Genomic DNA, 20,051 nt, shown 5'->3' on the forward strand with positions numbered 1-20,051 from the left:
ACTCTTCAAGGCAGGTATCTCTGTCTTTTGTCTGTTTTCTATCTTTTATATCAACATGCTTATCACAGGACAATGTGTGTTATTCAATGAATGTTTTTATTATACTCAATACTAAATATCTTTAGTTTGGGACATGTATTTAAAGCTATCCCCATCTCTTTCTTCAATTAGTATTTTCCATGTAGACTACATTCTGTATCTGAACACTTCTTATTGACTTAATTCACAGTTTACAGCTGAGAATTATATTGAGAAATCTCTTGACCTGAAGAAAATTGTCTGTAACAGATAAGTGTTCCAGATGGTTAATGCTTTTATAACTGGTGTTGATTAACTTTTTTGGACAAAATCTCAGCCTTTTTTGGAAAAGGATGGAGGAAGAGAATGGCTTTAGAGATTTGCCAGGCCACTCTCTCTCTAAATATGTATATGAATGTACATATATGTATATTCATGTACACATGTTTCAGATGTACCACCTAGGAAACCTATAGATAGATAGATAGATAGATAGATAGATAGATAGATAGATGATAGATAGATGTGGCTTCCCTGGTGGCTCAGAAGTAAAGAACCTGCCTGCAAAGCAGGAGACGCAGGAGACAAGGGTTCAGTCCCTGGGTCAGGAAGATATCCCCTGGAGGAGGGCATGGCAACCCACTCCAGTATTCTTGCCTGGAGAATCCCATGCACAGAGGAGCCTTGGCAGGCTGCAGTCCATGGGGTCACAAAGAGTTGGACATGACTGAAGTGACTGAACATGCACTCACGCATGCGCGCACAGGTATATATTCATTGTATACATAAGTACATATAAATTATATGTTATAAGTATTTTTACAAACTATATAGATTTATATATGATAATTTACATAGCAATTTTATAGGCATGTGCAGGTAGTAGGACAAACATTATAATTCAGATTTTATAGGTGAGGAATCTGATGTTTGGAGAGGTTAAGTCACTTGTTATGTAACTAGAAAATGATGCAGTCACATCTCACACTAAAGTTTCTTGAACTTAGCTTCTCATTCATCCATTCATTCATGATGTGCCTTCAGTGTTCCAGTTACTTGTTCGGTGCTACAGAGTCAAAGACCAGCAAGACCCATCTCTTCCTAGGGCATTCTCAGTCCAGTAAAGATTAACAGGTAAACTAATAACAATTCACAGCATCCCGGGCAAGAGTGATACAGGGAGCAAAGGCATGGATTTCAGGGCAGACTGGGGTGTTCTGATTCTCTTTGTTGTTCTGTGTGGCTGGAGCTTTACAAACAGGGGTGGTGAGACAGGGCTGGAGAAGCAGGCTGTAGATCATTTCACGAAGATCCTTAGCAATGCTACAGGGATTGAAAAGAATTAGGAGAGGGGTAATCAAGCTTTTTTAAAAAGCAAAATCAGAAAGGTGGATCAAGGGAGGGTGAGATGAGAATACAGAAGTCTAATGCACAGGTAACCCTAGGACTCATGCAGAATTTCGGGCAAGACATGCTGTGGTTGTGAAGGGAGGTGGTGGCCATTAGCACCTGAAGGAATGGGCGGGCAAGAGGATGTGGGACTGAAGAAGTCCGGCATGGCAGCGAGGAGTCTGGACTGGGGATGATGTGTCGTTTACCAGGATAAGAAATGCACTAGAGGACAACAGGATTTGTCACACAACAAAATGTTGTATCCTTGTGAAAGTTATTCTCATAATTGTTATAATAGTGTGCATTCGGCATATGCTATTCAATGCGATAGTCACACATGGCTAGTAGATACTTGAATAGAGCTTCTCCAAGTTGAGGTGTGTTGTGTGACATACACACCAGATTTCAAGATCTAAATATGTGGGAAAATGTAAAACTCTGATGGATAATTTTTTATACTGATTACGTGATAAACAATAGTATTGAGATAGATTAGGTTAAATAAAATATATTATTAATTCATGTTTTATGAATTTATTTCATCTGTTTATCTTTTCTTACTGTGGCTACTGGAAAAGAAGAAATTATAAGTGATCTTGTATTTCAATCTTGCATTAAATTTATATTGAATGGCACTGCCTTGAAAATCAGCAGATAATGGATGTTTTGAAAAGCTTCGGGCATGAGGGTTCAGGAGCAACACCTTAGAAGCCCTGGCATGTGCCTCGTATGTGAGGCTGTTTTCCCATGGTCCCTCAGGATAATTGTAAGAGCTCTCTGAGGCCAGAGTGGACTGGGTGTGTTTGGAATCTGCTGGCCCCTAAAGTCCTTCTACTGTGTATTCTGAAGCCAGGGTGTGTTTCTAAAACTTTCTAAGAACACTCCCAAGAGACTGGGAGTTGGTACACCCGAAACATTTGTTTAGAGGGGAGGCAGAGATATAGGAAGCCTTTGGGAACACAAAGACTCAGAAACAGGGAGAGAGGCCCTAGCTTTGACCCAGCTTTCCAGAGCCTTCTTAGCCAAGAGATGCTCCAGAAGCATCCTGACCCTTCAGGTGACCTGACTGCAGAAAGCCCCAGGCCATTTGGAGTGCTTTATGTCGGATACTTGCAGTGCCTGCCCCCAGCTCTTGGTTACTATGATGTTCCCTGAAATGTCTGTTTATTCGGCTTCTCTATTACAGCCTTTTTTGGAAAAGGAGGGAGGAAGGGAATGGCTTTAGGGATTTGCCAGGCCACTTTCTCTCTCTAAATATATATGAATATACATATATTCATATATATATATATATATGTCTCAGATGTACCACCTAGGAAACCTGTAGATTGATAGATAGATCTAAGAAAGAGAGTGTTCAGGGCTAGCTAGGAAAACAAAATCTTCTGATGAAACCCCGCTCCCTGGACTGAGGTGCCCCCATTAGAGCTGCTCTCTGGGCACACAAATCTGAGAGCTGCCACTCTTCTGGTTAGTCCTCAGCCTCTTAGATCCCAATGTCTATTGACCATGCACTTCAAAATAGAACATTCTGGTTCTATCGACACAGCCTATCGAAACAGGCTTTGTCATGAGCCATAGAGAACTTTGAGGGGCCCCTGCAAGTTAATCCTCCCTATCTTATGATGGGCTGGGCCAAGGTCTTCTCTAGGCTGCTGGCCTATTTGGTCAACTGTTCAGTTCCAACCAGCCTGACTGAACCCTGCACACCCATTTCTGATCCATCACTGCCTTCCAGCAGATCCTTGCCCCATAGAGCAGCCAGAACACAAGTTGATCCTCCTCTGCAGGGGACTCACAAAACTGGATCTTTTAATTTTTCTAATTTTATGTTAATTTTATTATTTTCTCATACATCCTAATGAATATTAGGATGCCTGATGAGAGAAAGAGACCATATTTAGAATGACCCTCTACACCGACTTCTTTTCTATTTTTGTTCATTTCTGTATTCCTTCCATCTTTGAAAAGTAAAAGTGTTAGTCACTCAGTCATGTCTGACTCTTTGTGACCCCAAGGACTGTAGCCCACCAGGCTCCTCTGTCCATGGGACTCTCCAAACAAGAATACTGGAGTGGGTTACCATTCCTTTCTCTGGGAGATCTTCCTGACCCAAGGAAGAATTGAACCCTGGTCTCCTGCATTGCAGGGAGATTGTTTACCATCTGAGTTACCAGGGAAGCCCACTTCTATCTTTATAAAGCCCCTGTGTCCCATCAGGATTTATTAGAAGGCTGTTTCCGCCTAAAGGAACACCTTGACTTTTTTTTTTCCTGGGTCAGTGATCAGTGATTGAAAGTGTTTGCAAAACAACCCCAAGGAGCCCTTTAATGTTATTTTTATAAGGAAAAAAATGTGAAAAATAATGGACACTATTTTTTTAAACAGGAAGTGTGGTAGTGAACTTAGGAAGATAGGATGTGGTTAGCATAAACCTTAGTATTCGATAAAACATAATTTCATTGGAGAGAAGACCTGTCTCGCCTTTGTTTTCTGAGTCTGTACTCCTTATTATTATTGTCATTTAGTCTCTAAAGTGTGTCTGACTCTTTGCAACCCCATGGATTGTTTGTCTATGGGATTTCCCAGGCAAGAATACTGGAGTGGGTTGCCATTTCCTTCTCCAGGGGCTCTTCCTGACCCAGGGATCGAACCCGTGTCTCCTACCTTGGCAGGCAGATTCTTTACCACGGAGCCACCAGGGAACCCCTGTGCTCCTTGCATAATTGTGTTATAGATGGATAGATTCCAGAGCCTAACGTTTTCCCAACATACACACACACACACACACACACACACACACACACACACATGAATATTATTATTTTCAAAAACCCTCATACTCTTCTAACTGACAACATACTTTCCTATTCACTATCTCATTTGATCACCTCAGCAACCCTGTAAGACAGGTGATGCAGTGTTGTAATAGGAGTGGCAGAATTGTAAGGTATTTTAGAGAGACAACCTCCTTGTTTTACAGGTCAAGTATCTGAAGCTCAGAAAGACGTTTAGTTAGTCAAGACATTTTTGATCCCAAGTGCCGGTAACCCAAGTCAAGCTAAATTAGCAAAAGGCGAACAATATTGACACATGTCACCAAAAAGTTCAGGGTTTATGTTTTCAACAGAGGATGGCTCCAGCTGTTCCAACAAAATCTACAAGGATCTGTTACTCTCCATCTCTTGATTCTCTTTTCCTCTGTCATGGCTGGCTTGGTTCAATGAGAGCTTCTCCTAAAGTCATGATGAGATGGTAGCTCTGGGCACATAACCTACCATTCTTGGTTGAATGAGAGTATCTTCTTTTTTACAGTTCTAGCAAAAATCCTAGGATTGCATTTCATCAACTTGGTTTGTATGACTGCCTATTTTTGGACCGCTTTCTGTGGTCAGCCCTGAGGGGACTGTTGGAGGGAGTGCTGCTGCGCTCCCATCACATGGACTGAGAATGGGTCCTCAAGAGAAGATCGGAGTATTACTCTTTAAAGGGGAAGGGGCTCTTGATGATGCATAGGCCAGAGCATTTTATAAAGCTGTGTGACATTTTGTGTCAAGTGCTCACATGGTCTGTTCGTTGAAATTCTGGACTATGTATTCCAAGTTGAAATTTATCACCACGAATGTAGGATTGTGGTAAAGATGCTGTGTCTGTTTCACCTCTGTACTCGCAGAGCTCATCATGGTGGTCAGTATGAAAGAGGTGTTTCAGTTCAGTTCAGTTCAGTCGCTCAGTCGTGTCCGACTCTTTGCGACCCCATGAATCACAGCACGCCAGGCCTCCTGGTCCATCACCAACTCCTGGAGTTTACTCAAACTCATGCCCATCGAGTTGGTGATGCCATCCAGCCATCTCATCCTCTGTCGTCCCCTTCTCCTCCTGCCCCCATTCCCTCCCAGCATCAGGGTCTTTTCAAATGAGTCAACTCTTCGCATGAGGTGGCCAAAGTATTGGAGTTTCAGCTTCAGCATCAGTCCTTCCAATGAACACTCAGGACTGATCTCCTTTAGGATGGACTGGTTGGATCTCCTTGCAGTCCAAGGGACTCTCAAGAGTCTTCTCCAACACCATAGTTCAAAAGCATCAATTTTTCGGCACTCAGCTTTCTTCACAGTCGAACTCTCACATCCATACATGACCACATTAGGATCACCTTTTATCCAAGAAATGGCCAGTCAGATCTGCATCATAACTTCAACCTGAGACTTCTGACGCCTTAGGGTGCCTCCTGATTCTGCCATCCTGTTTTCTGTGTTTTTTTTATACTTCTGCCATCATTCCAATGTTATTTAATTAAAGTATTCTAATGGGTGGTGACCTTTGTTATCCAATAGTATGTGTTTTAAGGACCCACAATACTCATCGCTTGAAGGAATGAAACATTTGTTCATTTTATCATATTAGATATGGCATTTATATCCAGGCTTACTTTTCCCTCATTTCATTAAAAATTATTTAGATTCTTATGTAGCTATAGGATGTCTTAAAATATTCTCAATCAATTTTATTTGGATGAATCAAGTATCTTAGAATTGAGGAGCCTTTTGCTGTAGTTTGTTTTCAAAGTATACATTCTCACTATCGAAACTTTATCCACAAATCCAATATCCACAAATTAAAAGCCATCAAAATAATTCCATACCCCAAATTTATCCTTTCCCTTTCCCCTTTGGTAACCACAAGTTTACTGTCTGTGTCTTTGAACCTGCTCCTGTTTTTTATGTAGGTTCATTTGTATAATTTTTTAGATTACACATATGAGTGATATGACATTTATGTTTCTCTGACTTGCTTCACTTCTTATATTCTTTTAGTCCATTCAGTTGCTGTAAATGGCAATATTTCATTCTTTTTTATGGTTAATACTCCATCATACACACACACACACACACACACACACACACACACACACGAACCTACCTGCCAATGCAGGAGACATAAGAGACTCGGGTTCGATGCCTGGGTCAAGAAGATCCCCTGGAGAAGAGAATGGCAACCCTCTCTGATATTCTTGCCTGGAGAATCCTATGGACAGAGGAGCTTGTTGGGCCACAGTCCATAGGATCTCCCAGAGCTGGACATGACTGAAGGTAACTGAACACACACACACACAAATATGTGCGGGCTCAGTCACTTCAGTCACGACTCTTTGCAACCCGATGGACTGTAGCTCGCCAGGCTCTTCTGTCCATCCTCCAAGCAAGAACACTGGAGTAGGTTGCCATGCCCTCCTTCAGGGCATCTTCTCCACCTAGGGGTCAAACCCACATCTCCTGCATTTCAGATGATTCTTTACCCACTGAGCCACCTGGGAAATCACACACACACACACACACACACACACACTTGCACGCACACCCACGTATTCTTAAACCAATAATCCTTTGATGGGCACTTAGGTTGTTTTCATGTTTTGGCTATGTAAATAGTGCTGCTATGAACATACAAACTACTATAACAAAATAGATAAGCAAAAAGGATTTCCTGTATAACACAGGGAATTATATTTAATATCTTATAATAACGTATAGTGGAAAGTAATCTGAAAAACTATATTTGCACATAAAACAGGGTCACTTTGCTCTGCACCTGAAACTAACACAACGTTGTAAATCAGCTAAAGTTCAGTAAAGGAGAGAAGTTAAAATAGCAGCTAAAACAACAACAAGGTCAGCTTGGAGGTTAATTGTTATAGTACAAAGCTCTGTTGAAGATAGAATTTCCAAGTTTTCTTGCCATCTGTCACTGCACATAGAAACTTTTAAACAGATGCATCCTGTTACTTTAGAGATGCGTTATATCCTTGACAGGCGATAATTATGCTTGTTACCCCGCAATCTACTATCAGGATGAGTATGTATTTACTACTTTCTTTACTCACAGAGTCAAGCCAAAGAGAGAATTCTTTTAAATTTTAGTATCTTTTACTTTCCTTTTTCCTGTGTGACTCTTGCCGCCTCTGACTTCAGTGAAAAACTAGCTTGGTTGTGTGTTTCTTCATATTTGGAAAAGGACACGGTCTTGTCAGAAGCACCAGCAATAAATCTGAGATGTGTTCTGAAAAAGAGGGTACATGGTGCGTCTCTTTTTTTTTCGTCTGCAAGCAAGCAGTCTTCAAGAAACATGTTGTTTGAAAGAATGGGAACTTAAAAAAAGCTCAACCTGAGACTTTTTTTGAAACGTAATTTGTTAACTTCATCTTTTGTAGAAGAGCTTTAGAAATAGAATTGCTTATAAAAGAAGTCCACTAGAAGAGAAATCTCCCTGAATTTAATTATTTAACACAAAATTTATTTAGCATTGGCCATGTGCTATTCACACTTCTAGGTAATGTAAAAAACAGACCAAAAAACCCCACCCTCATTAAAAAAAAAAAAAAAGAAGAAGAAGAAAAGGTATCTCTGGTACGGAAAGGCAGATTAATAAATAATTAAAATAATGTGTTAGATGGTGCTTAGATTTGGGAAAAAATAAAGCAATAGATTGGGTGTAGAGGGTATACTGACAATAACCACTTCGTCCCACAACAATTTCATTTCTTCCCTTATTCTAAGTTGATTTCTGTGTATGTACCACTCCTTACAGGTAGATGTTTGGATTAGTTGTGTCCCTGCCTTGTCAGTAACCCATAAACTTACGAGCACATCCTGGGGATGTGGGGTATGAACATTCCTTTAAATCACTTTAGTCTGTGCTCCCACAGTTAATCTTTTTATTTTAATAACTAGGACACATGGGGAGAATGGCATTGGCCTGTATATTCCACCATGTGTAAAGTAGATAGCTAGTGGGAAGCTGCTGTATATCAGAGGGAGCTCAGCGTGTTCTGTCATGACCTGGAGGGGTGGGATGCAGGGGGTGGCGGGGAGACTCAGAAGGGAGGGGACGTGATTCATTCATGGTACAGCAGAAATTAACACAACACTGTAGAGCAATTACACTCCAGTTAAAAAAGTAAAGAACTTCTCCCGATGGGATTTCCCACTTTTCTTTTCTTTATTCTTCAAATAATATATTCATACCTATCTTCCAGGTGATCTACAGATTGCCAGCTACCAATATTTGACACAACATGGGTTGCATGTTATCCTAATCATGAGATTATTTATATGAAAGTCCCCTTAATTTAAACCCAAAAAGAACAAAATTTGACTGGCACTACACAACTTGAAGAGAAACGCTGCTCCCAAAGAACTATTGAGCTGAAAATGTTGGTCACTCAGTTGTGTCCGACTCTTTGTGACCTCATGGACTGTAGCCCGCCAGGCTCCTCCGTCCATGGAATTCTCCAAGCAAACATACTGGAGTGGGTAAGCCATTCCCTTCTCCAGACTAGGGATTGAACCTGTGTCTCCTGAATTGCAAGCAGATTCTTCATAGTCTGAACCGTCAGGGAAGCCCTTAAAGAACTATTCAGTTATTAATAAAAATCAAAGCAAGTGTTGGCCACTGCTTCTCGGATAAGTTAGGAGGTATTCCCACATGGGGTGCAGTGCCCCAGTGTCCAGAACAAAACTATTGATGATGTCTGTGAGAAAACTCCTGCATACAGTGACCATCCAGGTTTGGACTAAGATACCAGCCAATCAGAATGGGAATGTGTCAGCAGGGATTTTAAAGGCGGCCTTGAAAGGAGTGGACTGCTGAGGAAGAAGGTGGTGATGCCAGGAATTCATGGAAGAGGAGCAAGCATCTTGTTAGGGATAAAATAAGAAGCTAGATATGGTTCAAGTCTAGTTTGAGATAGTGATAAAAGGTGTCCATAGATCTGGGAGTCAAGGATCAGGGAAGTTGGTTTTGAAATAAGAGAGCAACTTGGGGCTTAAGATGAAGATTTGGTGCTAAAAGTTAGAAGTGATTACTAGAGTCCTGGGAGTAGGCCAAATGCTGAAGAAAAAGACCAAAATGCTCTGACAGAATGTGGGGGCATGAGAGCAAGAAAAGGCTGTGAGAGGTGAGGGAAAGAGATCACTTTGTGGCTTTGTGACCCTGGAAGACTTCATGGAAAATGGATTGTTTTAGCTGTGAATCCCCAGCCCATCTAGAGAAACTGGACTCTGTAATCAACTGCCAGATTATTAGATTGTGTTCTCTACCAAATTCCTAGTGACCTATAAAACCTTTTACTTTTTGTGTTCAAGTCACTTCATATAAATAACACAGTCATTAAAACAACCTAGAAATGATTTTCACCACTTTACGGATGAAGAACAGAAAGGGAAGGAAACTCGCTCAAGGTCATACAGCCACGTAGTGGTAAAAGCAGGATTCACAGTCAGGCAAGTTGATTCTAAAGCCTGGGCTTTTGGCCACTGTACTGCCTGCTCTCTATATACGTGCATGCGTCGTAAGTCGCTTCAGTCGTGGCCAACTCTTTGCGACCCTATGGACTGTAGCCTGCCAGGCTCCTCTGTCCATGGGGATTCTCCAGACAAGAATACTGGAGTGGGTTGCCCTGCCGTCTCCCAGAGAATCTTTCAGACCCAGGGATCTAACCCATACCTCCTGTGGCTCCTGCCTTGCAGGCTGACTCTTGACCACTGAGTCACCAGGAAAGCTCTCTCTACATAATGCCCCAGTAAATAGTTGGATTTAACCTGGGCTGAGGAGGATGCTTTCTGGCAGGTTTCCTCTTGTAGGGCATTTCTCATTTTCTGTATATTCGTGCTTTAACATTTTCCACCAGATGCTTTTAGCTGACGAATGTCAAAGGTCCTTACCCTAGTGGGAGCTTTCCTGGCCTTCTCATGTTAAGTGGAAGCAACCTTTCTCTCCTGGCACCAGGAAGGGCATTAGAGCCTGGACGACATGGAGTGTGGATTATACTCTCCCTTTAGTATCACAACACTGCAGAGGCTCAGAGCCACTAAGTGCTTTTTAATCACCTCAGATTTGCAAGAGTATGTCCTAATGACACTTCCTAAAGGGCATCATTACTTCTACAAAAATGTTTTCTCATAAAATATTTGTTAAAAATGCCTAATAAATTCTGTCTTGGGCAATTACACCCTCTGCACCGCTGTCAGCAAATTAGGTCTCATTCTTCCTTCTCATAGTCGCCCTTAGCTGCAGCAGGGCGGTGGCACCTTCTGTGTGCATCCCGAGCCAATTATTTGGGTTTGTGTTGACACACTCCATGAATTAAGTGGCAAGCAGTGGTCACAGGCTTCTAACATGTTTGAGGCTCATCATTGCTTTAAAAAAAAAAATTTATTGTGGTAAAAGTCACATAATATAAAACATACTATTTTAACCATGTTTAACTGTCCGGTTTAGTGGCACTAACTACATTCACATTGTTGTACCACTCTCCCAAATGTTTCACCTTCCCAAATTGGAACTCTGTCCTCATTAAACATTAATTCTCTCTTATCCTTCCCTACCCCCACCCCCAGCCCCTGGCATCTACCAGTGTACTTTCTGACTGTATGAATTTGACTATTCTAGGTACCTCGTGTAAGTGGAATCAAGCAAGTCAACGTATCTGTCTGTACCTAATATATGTTGGCGGAGAAGGCAATGGCACCCCCCTCCAGTCCTCTTGCCTGGAAAATCCCATAGGCAGAGGAGCCTGGTAGGCTACAGTCCATGGGGTCTCGAAGAGTCGGACACGACTGAGCCACTTCACTTTCACTTTTCCCTTTCATGCATTGGAGAAGGAAATGGCAACCCACTCCAGTGTTCTTGCCTGGAGGATCCCAGGGATGGGGGAGCCTGGTGGGCTGCCGCCTATGGGGTCGCACAGAGTCAGACACGACTCAAGCGACTTAGCAGCAGCAATATATGTTGGAATGCATTTTTGAGATTAACTTATGTCCTACAAACAGGTTGTACCTTTCCCCCCTCCTCTGTGCTATCAATAGGTTCTCATTAGTTATCTATGGCAGCAGATTATAATAAGCTTACAGTGAGTCAGTGAGATTGTCCGTAAGAAGCTAAAAAGGGCGTTGTAGCCACATTTTAAGACCGCCATGAACACTGTGTTCTAAGATATGCTGAACACTTGGAAATGCCTAATAGTTATTAACTGTGATGGAAAAGAAATCAGTGTATTCAATACTAGCCAATTCAGGATGCCCTGTGCTGTTTAAATAATGACCTAAACATGCTTACCATTTTGAAGTGAAATAATCAAATGGAATCTATCAAGTGTGTTTTGTAACAGAGTGTTATAAAATAAATTGAAACAAAAAGAAGGTACAAATTATTTTAGAACTTTAGTCCAATTGATTCTAATGAAGTAAAATGGTGTGGTATTTATTTGTGGAGTTAACCTCATTGTTATGTTTTTATTTTTTAAATGAGTTCCCCAAGCGTAGGTATATGGCAGATAATTTATGTTTTATGATTATTCTTTCTTGCTAAGAATCAGAATCTGCAAACAGCAGTGTTTATTATGGGAGTGGAGATACTATATAAAAGAATGAATTTAATGGAGAAGAATTAAAGAGATGAAAAAATTAGCAGAATAAGATTGTGTGTGTTGTGTGTGTGAATGGCGGATTGTTCCTACCTACCGATGGTGCTGTGGAATGGTTTAGAGAAGGTCTTGGAATGCTTGAGCCAGCATGAAAGGTTATTTTGTCCTCACTCCCCTCCCCTATCCTGGGATGAAATTGGTATCACACTGTCATTGGCAGTGATATTCATAATATTTAAAAACAAGCATGACAAAGACAGCAACCAGTCAGGATGGACAAACTGTCCAGTCACGATGGACTCCTGTGGTAAACACTTGGTGTGAAACCTGAAGTTCTTGTCTTAACTGCCCCTGGTTTCTGGTTCTTTCTAGTCTCCGTGATTCTGGACATATCACCTGTGCTTCAGAGGGGTGTGGGCACAGGCGGGGCAGAGGGGGAGGTGGAAGAAGTGATGGACTTTAGGTTAGCCTTCTATCATAAAATGGAATTGCACGTGAAAGTTCTCTATTAATTGAACTGTAACCCCTGTAATAGGGATCACATTTTCTATCAAGGCAAAAGGGACACAGTGAAAAAGCAGAGTAGAAGGCAGATTCATCTAGGTTGAGAAGTCTTGGATTCCTCCCTTTTCTTTACCACTTGCTAGCTGAGTGACTGTGATGAAAAGTCCTTTCTCTGAGAACTACATTCCTTATCTGGAACAAAAACCTGTAACAGAGCTACTGCAATGATACACTGTGTATAGGTATACTTAGTAATCTGTTTTATATAGATACAGGTATAGATATAGATATAAAATGTGTGTGTATAAGACAAAGTATCCTTGCATTATACCTTAGGGAAGCTATGTATGCTTTTTCTGAAATGAAATAAGAATTATCATTTTAAGATAATAAGCAACCCTGAATCCAGCAAGCTCATATTTCCATATATTGAGTTTTTTTTTTTTTTTAAAGAGGAGTAAACGTCATGAAGCAACTCTTCTGCAGATCACCTTGGAACTTAATCAGAGATATATTTTGTATAATTTCGCCTGATTTTACATTTCCATAGTCCTCACTTGTTGACCCTCTAAGAGCATGTTGTTAAGTTTGAGTCACCATAAGGAATGTGATTGATTATGGGGCTCCAGGCACATCTGCTGATGTTAGTCTGTGACTGAGAAAGGGAGGTTCCTCCCCCCAGCGGTGGCTTATGGCAGGAGCCTATGATCTAGTTCTACCGGCTGCCTTGAGCCACTTGTGACCTTTGCATGCAGGTCAGTAAAGTTAGAGACTTAAAAAAAAATTAAAAATTCACACTAATGCAAGGCATTTTGCCAGCATTTGTTCAGGATCTGAGGCTGGACTCAAAGTAGCTGACAGGTGAAGGAGGTACTTAGGGCAAGTAGACTGAGCTGGGAATGGCTCCCAGGGAAATCTCGGAGGACTAGAGACACCATCCGTGGAAGAAAACACATGGCCGGTCCCTTCATTCCCTGGCAAAGGGCTCCTCCAGGATGGCTCTCTTTCTGTAAGATTCCTAGAGCTTTGAGCATGAGCTCAGCGGAATTCGCAAGCGCAATACACAAAGAGGAAAAAAAAAATCTGCTAATTTGATCCCTGTGTGTGTTAGTTGCTCAGCCTATGTCTGACTCTTTGTGACCCTGCGGACAGTAGCCTGACAGGCTTCTCTGTGCATAGAATTTTCCAGGCAAGAATACTAGAGTGGATTGCTCTTTCCTTCTCCAGGGAATCTTCCAGACCCAGGTATCAAACCAGCATATCTTACGTCTCCTGCGTTGGCATGGGCCAGCACATTGTTTACACTAGCGCCACCTAGGAAGCTGTTCACAGCTCTAGGATGGGTTATTTCTCCTGCCAGGAAAACAGTGTTTTAGCAGTTCTGAAGATCTTTCTAGGGCCAGAGCACAGAGCCTTAAAAAAAAAAAAAAAAAAAATTGAACATTTTAGTAAAAGAGGAAATATTTGATTATTTTAGCCTTAAAGAAAAAGCAAATTAGATCTGAGTAGGCATAATATCAGGGGGCAAGAAATTTCTGTATGATTTTGAGTTTTATTTGAATAGACATTAATAAAATGGGCTGGAGTGGTGATGTTCCACTGGCAAGGTTTTATTAATGCTGTTTGACAGCTGCGTATTCTGAGTGCCTAGCTTTGAAGAGACAAATTTGAGGAAGGATCTTTTTAAAGAGCTAACTATAAATGTTTATCTCATTTTCACTAATAACCCAGTTCTCTACCACTAAGGTACATCTCTATTTTTTTTTTTTTTTTTGGTACATCTCTATTTAAAGAAAAAATAATCAAGGAGGCTAAACCGTTACTAGGGAATGACCTAATAGAGACAAAAATGAGATGGGTTGACATTCAAAAACAGATTTATGCTCATTGGAACAGTTATAAAAATTTGATTCTGCAATACAATCCGTTTAATATACTTTCCTATTGATTAGTGGTGGCTGACTGCTCTAGCTAGACCATCCTTGGTAAGAGAATTTCAGAGACCTTTAAAGTAGATGCTTATAACATTAAACTCTTCTATTGGATGCCAAGTAGGAAGCATATGCATTTCAGTGTCAGTTGGTTGAAACTGACTTATTATGGCATTTATGAATGGAGAGGAAAAAGCTCTGTCTTTCAAATTGGATTATTGCAAGTTATTTTAGAAACCAGCTTGAAAGTTTTTTTTTTTTTAGCAGCTCTAGAGTAGAGAATAAGACTGCATGAATAATTTATATAGTTTTAGAAATACTAATCAAATAGTTTGGGCAGTGATATATCTTTTTCTTTTGACTAATTGAGTTCCTGGCCAGCTATGGTTTTTTTCCCTTTGTTTTTTGAATGTTCATCGAGGTTCTTGAATTAAAATTCCATACCAAATGTTAGTTTGTATTGACTGTATAGTGAGTCGGCTGGTGCTGGCAGAGGGAGAGCGGTGCTCCGCCTTCCTGTCATTTTGTGAATGGGTCTGTTCATTTGCTCGGCACTCCACTGAAGCAGATACTCCCCAATATCGTCTCTGTCACAAGCCTTTTATTTGCATAAGGAGAAGAATGGGCTTGGGGGCGGGTTGTTTGGCAGATGGGATAATCAGGTACTTTAAAAATAGAAATACTTGGCCTTGTCTGCTTTTGCTCCTGGTATCTTTAGAAACTGTCTTGACTTGCTCTCCAGCCGAGTCCTTTTTTGGAAAGCATGGTTAGAGGGGCTGGGGCTCCGTCTGCCTGGCGATCGCCTTGCAGGAGCCCTTCTTGCATCTCCTCTCTCCATCTAGGCTGACTTGACCCTCATAGATTAGTCAAGTGCCACAGACTTCTTTCTTTCTGACTCTGTCACAGGGCTGCTTCTCCTCTATAGGCAGAAATACTACTCTCTACTGCATCCCAGAGATGGACTGCCTCCTTCCTTTGCGTGTCTTTTTTGTTGTTAAAAGAACATAGTGTGTGAAACATACGTTTCACCCTAAAGTAAGAGTGCAAGCATTTCACTTGCATTTCCAGTTACATGACGCCCCCTAAGCCCACTGACTTGATGCTGAGGCGGAAAGGGAAGGGGGTGGGGGGCTGAACTGGCTGGAAACGGAGCCCTTTGCCTGAAACTGTAGGCATTGCTCCGTGCTGAGTATTAGATTTATGGCATGGCTCCTCTCCCCGCGTAGTCCCTGCTTTCTACAATTTGGTGCTTTGTTGCTATCGAAACAGCCTCACTTTCTAAGCCATTGTGATGGTGCAAGGAGGGAGGAGGCTGTGGCGGGCTGGGGTGCTCGGAGTTGTGAATGACACAGCTTTGCCAGATGACATGTAGGGGACCTCTGCATCAGCCAAGAGGAATTAAGCTTTGTCACTCCCCGCTGGGACTACCTTTCTCCTGGTATGTGCGCAAGGAATTCATATGCTGCTGCTGCAGCCACCAGATCACAGCCCTGACTATTTTCCACGGCGAGCAGTGAGCAAGAATGATAGCCGTCTCTTTTAAATGCCGTTGCCAAATTCTGAGGCGACTTACCAAAGGTACTGTGATTTCCTTGCTATTCACTCCTCAAGTCCGTTGCAGTAGCCTATAAACTCAGGTTAATGGTTTTTGTTTTTATTTTTACTTTCAAATGTAACCGCCTTTACAATTGATTGTCAGGCAACAAAGAACTCTGAAATATGTAGAGATAGACAGACAGGGACAGGTAGACTGGGCTTTGCTTTCTGTTCTTAGATCCTGATTGTGTTCCTGCTGAAATCACCAACTGGTGTATGTACGTGTGTGTGTGTATATGGGGTTTTTTTCCATAGTGACTTCATTCATGGCTGAAAAGAAAATGCGTTTGTGTCCGGTGCTGAAGTTATCATGGGAACCTGTCATTTTGCATGTTGATTAACTGGGCGTGAGAATTCAAGTGCGTGTTACTGTCCTTTCCGTGACACATGTGCTAAATGCAGCTGGCAGCTTCAGGACCTGCACAGCTGGTGAATTCACACAATCATTGTTTATTCTGTTAATTTCCAACATATCATGAGCTTTTTCACAGGACAGCTTTTATTTATTTATTTATTTATTTATTTATTTAGAATTTCATGTTCAGAAATGTAGGTAATTGGAAATACTTTGATCCTATGTGCTATTTGAAGAAGTTATTTGAAAGTAAAAAACCGTTGCTTGGATCCTCCCTTCAAGAATTCCTGGCTTGTGATTGTCTTTCTTAGAACTCTAAAATATTAATTACATGTCTCCGTAATATTTTAAATAGGCTTTTCTTTGAAATCACATTATGTTAGCTCATTTACTTTGTGTGCATTCTTTTGCAAAGTTAGTGAATGTTGCTTTTAAAAATCTTGCCTTAGGTACAGATAGAGATGTGAGCCTTTTGACCTTATTTCCTTTAGACAGAATCTTCTTTAGAGAGAATTTATTATTTGAAAAAACTTCACTGAGTAAAAGTGTGTAGCTGCAAATGCCTTTCTTTTTCAGCATGTAGCATAAGAGTACTGTCAAGTAATTAATGGATGTAATTATGCTCTAGGAACTCTGAACCTATAAATATGTTAATGGATGCTATTCCTATCAGTTTAGCTTGACATATCAGAGTTCTTTGATCACCAGCAGTGCAGCTAAAAATGCAATTAATATTTTATTTGGCAGAAGAATGAGCACAAAGCAAATAGTGAGAAATAGGTCTTGAGTCAATAACAGGAAAGAGAATAAATACTATAGCACAACTTACTGGATGCATTTGCAAGTTGTTTGGATAGCAGAGCAAGTCCTTTAAAAGGTACTTTGGGGGAAATATAGGAAAGACTATCCATTTTAAATTAGGCTCTTAGCATGGGGTAGTAAATTCTGTTCTGACTTTAGGCACTTGGTACAAATGTACCATTCTGTTTATGAAAAACTGTTAAAAGACTATCTTTTATATGATGGTTTGGGCTAGGATTTAGAAGCTCTCTTATTCTAAAAAGTTCTTTTCTTAGCTGATTTCCGCATTTACTCGTCTTGATGTTGAGAAGTTGATGCCTTCATTACATTATAATCATGAAACAATTGGTATTTTCTATTCTTGTATATTGGAGATTCTTTTACAAATCCTATATACCAGGATGAACCTAAGCAATTTTTAGTTCTTACAAATATTTTTAAACTTTGTCCAGTTTCCTATGTCTTACAGAAGCATTGATCTCCATTAATGAAAGAAGATTTAAATGTTTACTAAGAGAGTTGCTAGAAATCTAGATAAATGAGGAAAGTATTGATACTTCTTTGCAATTGCTATTTCCCTTTTTTCCCCCAAAATCTTTGTGCCTGCTTTTTTCATTTTGGCATTTGGCTGAAGACTGCCAATGGACGAGTGAAATAAAATCTCTATGTGGAATCAATTTGCTGTTATTTGTATCCTTTGGGCATTTACCTGGGATGTTCAAGTGTTGACCAGGAATGTGTCTGAGTAGCATACCACCTACCTCCTCATCTCCTTATCATCCTGTCAAAGTTCAAGTCCACCAGTACTACCTGTTGTTCCCAATGGGATGCATTGAGTTCCAGCAACCCACCCCTACCTGTCATGCTGTTTTTCTTAGGCTATAGTAATGAAACCAAGAACTATATGTAGTTATAATCTTAAATGACCCTTCTTTGTTTTTTTAGGGGTGGAGGCAGGAGTAGTGTGTGGATATATACTCGAATGGACTTTCTTTCCTGCCATGTCTCCCCACAGAGCTCCCACGCCCTCATCCTCAACCCCCAAACACACATGTTTCTTTATACCCACTGAAGGCTGCACCTGATGTACCTCCTCCAGATATCTACCCCAGTGCCCTGCAACTTGTCTGTTAAAAGGAATCAGATTTGCCTAGTTCAAAGTGGTAGGATTTTCAAATTTTCTGTGAATTTTTGGCAAATGCTTTCAGTTCTTTATTGAACCCCTTGTGACCGGAACCTCACCCAGCTCCTAGGTGGGTCAGTGAAGATTTGCTCTGTGTTTTTGAAACTCCCTTGATATTTGTGGTTGATGCCACACACTAGAAAAAACAATCTGGTATCTTTTCAATTTTCTTGAAGAAAAAAGGATGCAATTAAAGGCAAACTATTTTCTACACATGTGTACATTCTTAATATTTTACTTGTGTTCTAGATTTCTTCAGGCATCCATCTATTATCCATTAAACAAATATCGAATATCTACTGTGTGTGCCAGGCACTGCTGTTTTTTGCAGTAAAATCCTGGACTGGGACACTTTATAAGTGTCCCACATTTTTAAATCAATATATTTTTAACAATAAATAAGTTGTTGTTTTCTGTGAAATGATTTTTAAAAATCAATACAATACACATTTACAGGCAAATCCTTTGATCATCTTGCATAGAAGCATGACCCGCAGGTTTATGGCACAACTTATTTTAGGTTAACTTAGTACTTTTCAGACTTGGGAATTGAGTCTGTTTCCTTATTAAGGCTTCAAGTGACTGTTTGTATTTGTTTGTCTTATGGGCCTCCTACTAGGGTAGATCAAGAGCAGGAAAATTTAAAATAATAATAATAAAAGAACAAGAAAATAATCTTTTTTCAAAAGCCTGCCCCTGCCATTAAGATAGGAACTTTGGATCATGAAGAGACTAAAACTGTCCAAAGTGTTCTTTTAGGTCTAATATTGAAATCTAGAGAAGAGATGCTGTCTTCTGCCTCTGCTTTTACTCCACACTGAGACTGCCTACTGGTTACCCAGCCTTGGAGCCAAATCCAAAAATAACATTTTCTCAGCTTTCCAGCCACACCTGACAAAGGAATTTTCTCCAGCAAGTAGAGCTAGGCTTCTTGGCATCTACCTTCACAGCTGCTTACCTCTGTGACTCCTGCTTTCTTTGCCAGGGGCTACATACAGTACCCTAAGAGAAGTGAACGTGTTCTTGGAAAAGGGAATATATTTGCAGTTTCTACAGCCTTTATTCTTTTTCTCAGGTCATGACTGTATCCTTCTCCTTGAAATGGGTTGGCCTCCTAGGGCTTTCCCGGTGACTCAGATGGTAAAGAATCCACCTGCAATGCAGGCAGCCCGGGTTCAATCCCTGGGTCAGGAGGATCCCCTGGAGAAGGGAATGACTACCCACTCTAGGGTTCTTGCCTGGAGAATTCCGTGGACAGAGGAGCCTGGTTGGGCTACAGTCCATGGGCTGACAAAGAGTGACTGACACTTTCACTTTTTCATTTTCCTTAGGCAAAGGACCATTTTCTGTAGCAATGACTAGTGTGACCCCGTTTCTTTCTCAGGAGCCACTGTTTTTAGTTCAGAGATCAGAGCTTCAATGCCCCACAAGCAATGGCATTTCTCTTCACACATTTTCTTCTGTCTGCTAAAGTCAGCATCAGCCAACACATGTTTACTGGTACTCCACAGGGAACATGTGGCTCTGGTTACCTTTTGGTTTTGGTCTCCATTCGCTTTATCTCCTCATCTTCTCTCTGCTGGCTCAGGTCTCATGTCCCAAAATCTCTGCCTTCACTTTAGTGTAGATGTCAAGATCATTCACCATAGCTGGCCTAAGTGTCATTTTATGTTCTCCTTGCCTCCTCTTCCTCTGTCTTCCCAGACATGCATATGGCCTAGAATAAAGTAAACTTTCCCTGTCCCTTTCCCATCAGCTTGCTCCAGGCAGCCCCACTGACCTCAGTCCCAATGGGGTGTCTGAGTTTGTGGCTGGCACCCCACTGCCCCCTGCTGGGCACACTTTCTTTCT

General features: G+C 41.0%; 1 protein-coding gene across 7 annotated transcripts in view; it reads left to right on the plus strand.

Moving 5' to 3' along the window:
* Window positions 1-20,051, plus strand: part of GRIP1 (glutamate receptor interacting protein 1) — a 437,555-nt gene that overhangs the window by 120,857 nt on the left and 296,647 nt on the right. The window contains exon 1 of one of the 7 annotated variants that reach the window (XM_070454642.1): window positions 15,609-15,843. The exons of the other annotated variants lie outside the window; for them this stretch is intronic. Within the exon in view, the coding sequence (XP_070310743.1) occupies window positions 15,789-15,843 (55 nt within the window). The 5' untranslated portion in view covers window positions 15,609-15,788. Of the gene's footprint in view, window positions 1-15,608; window positions 15,844-20,051 lie in introns of those variants that run through there. 7 annotated transcript variants of the gene reach the window in all.

The sequence above is a fragment of the Odocoileus virginianus genome, chromosome 24, assembly GCF_023699985.2.
Source record: "Odocoileus virginianus isolate 20LAN1187 ecotype Illinois chromosome 24, Ovbor_1.2, whole genome shotgun sequence".
Taxonomy (NCBI): domain Eukaryota; kingdom Metazoa; phylum Chordata; class Mammalia; order Artiodactyla; family Cervidae; genus Odocoileus; species Odocoileus virginianus.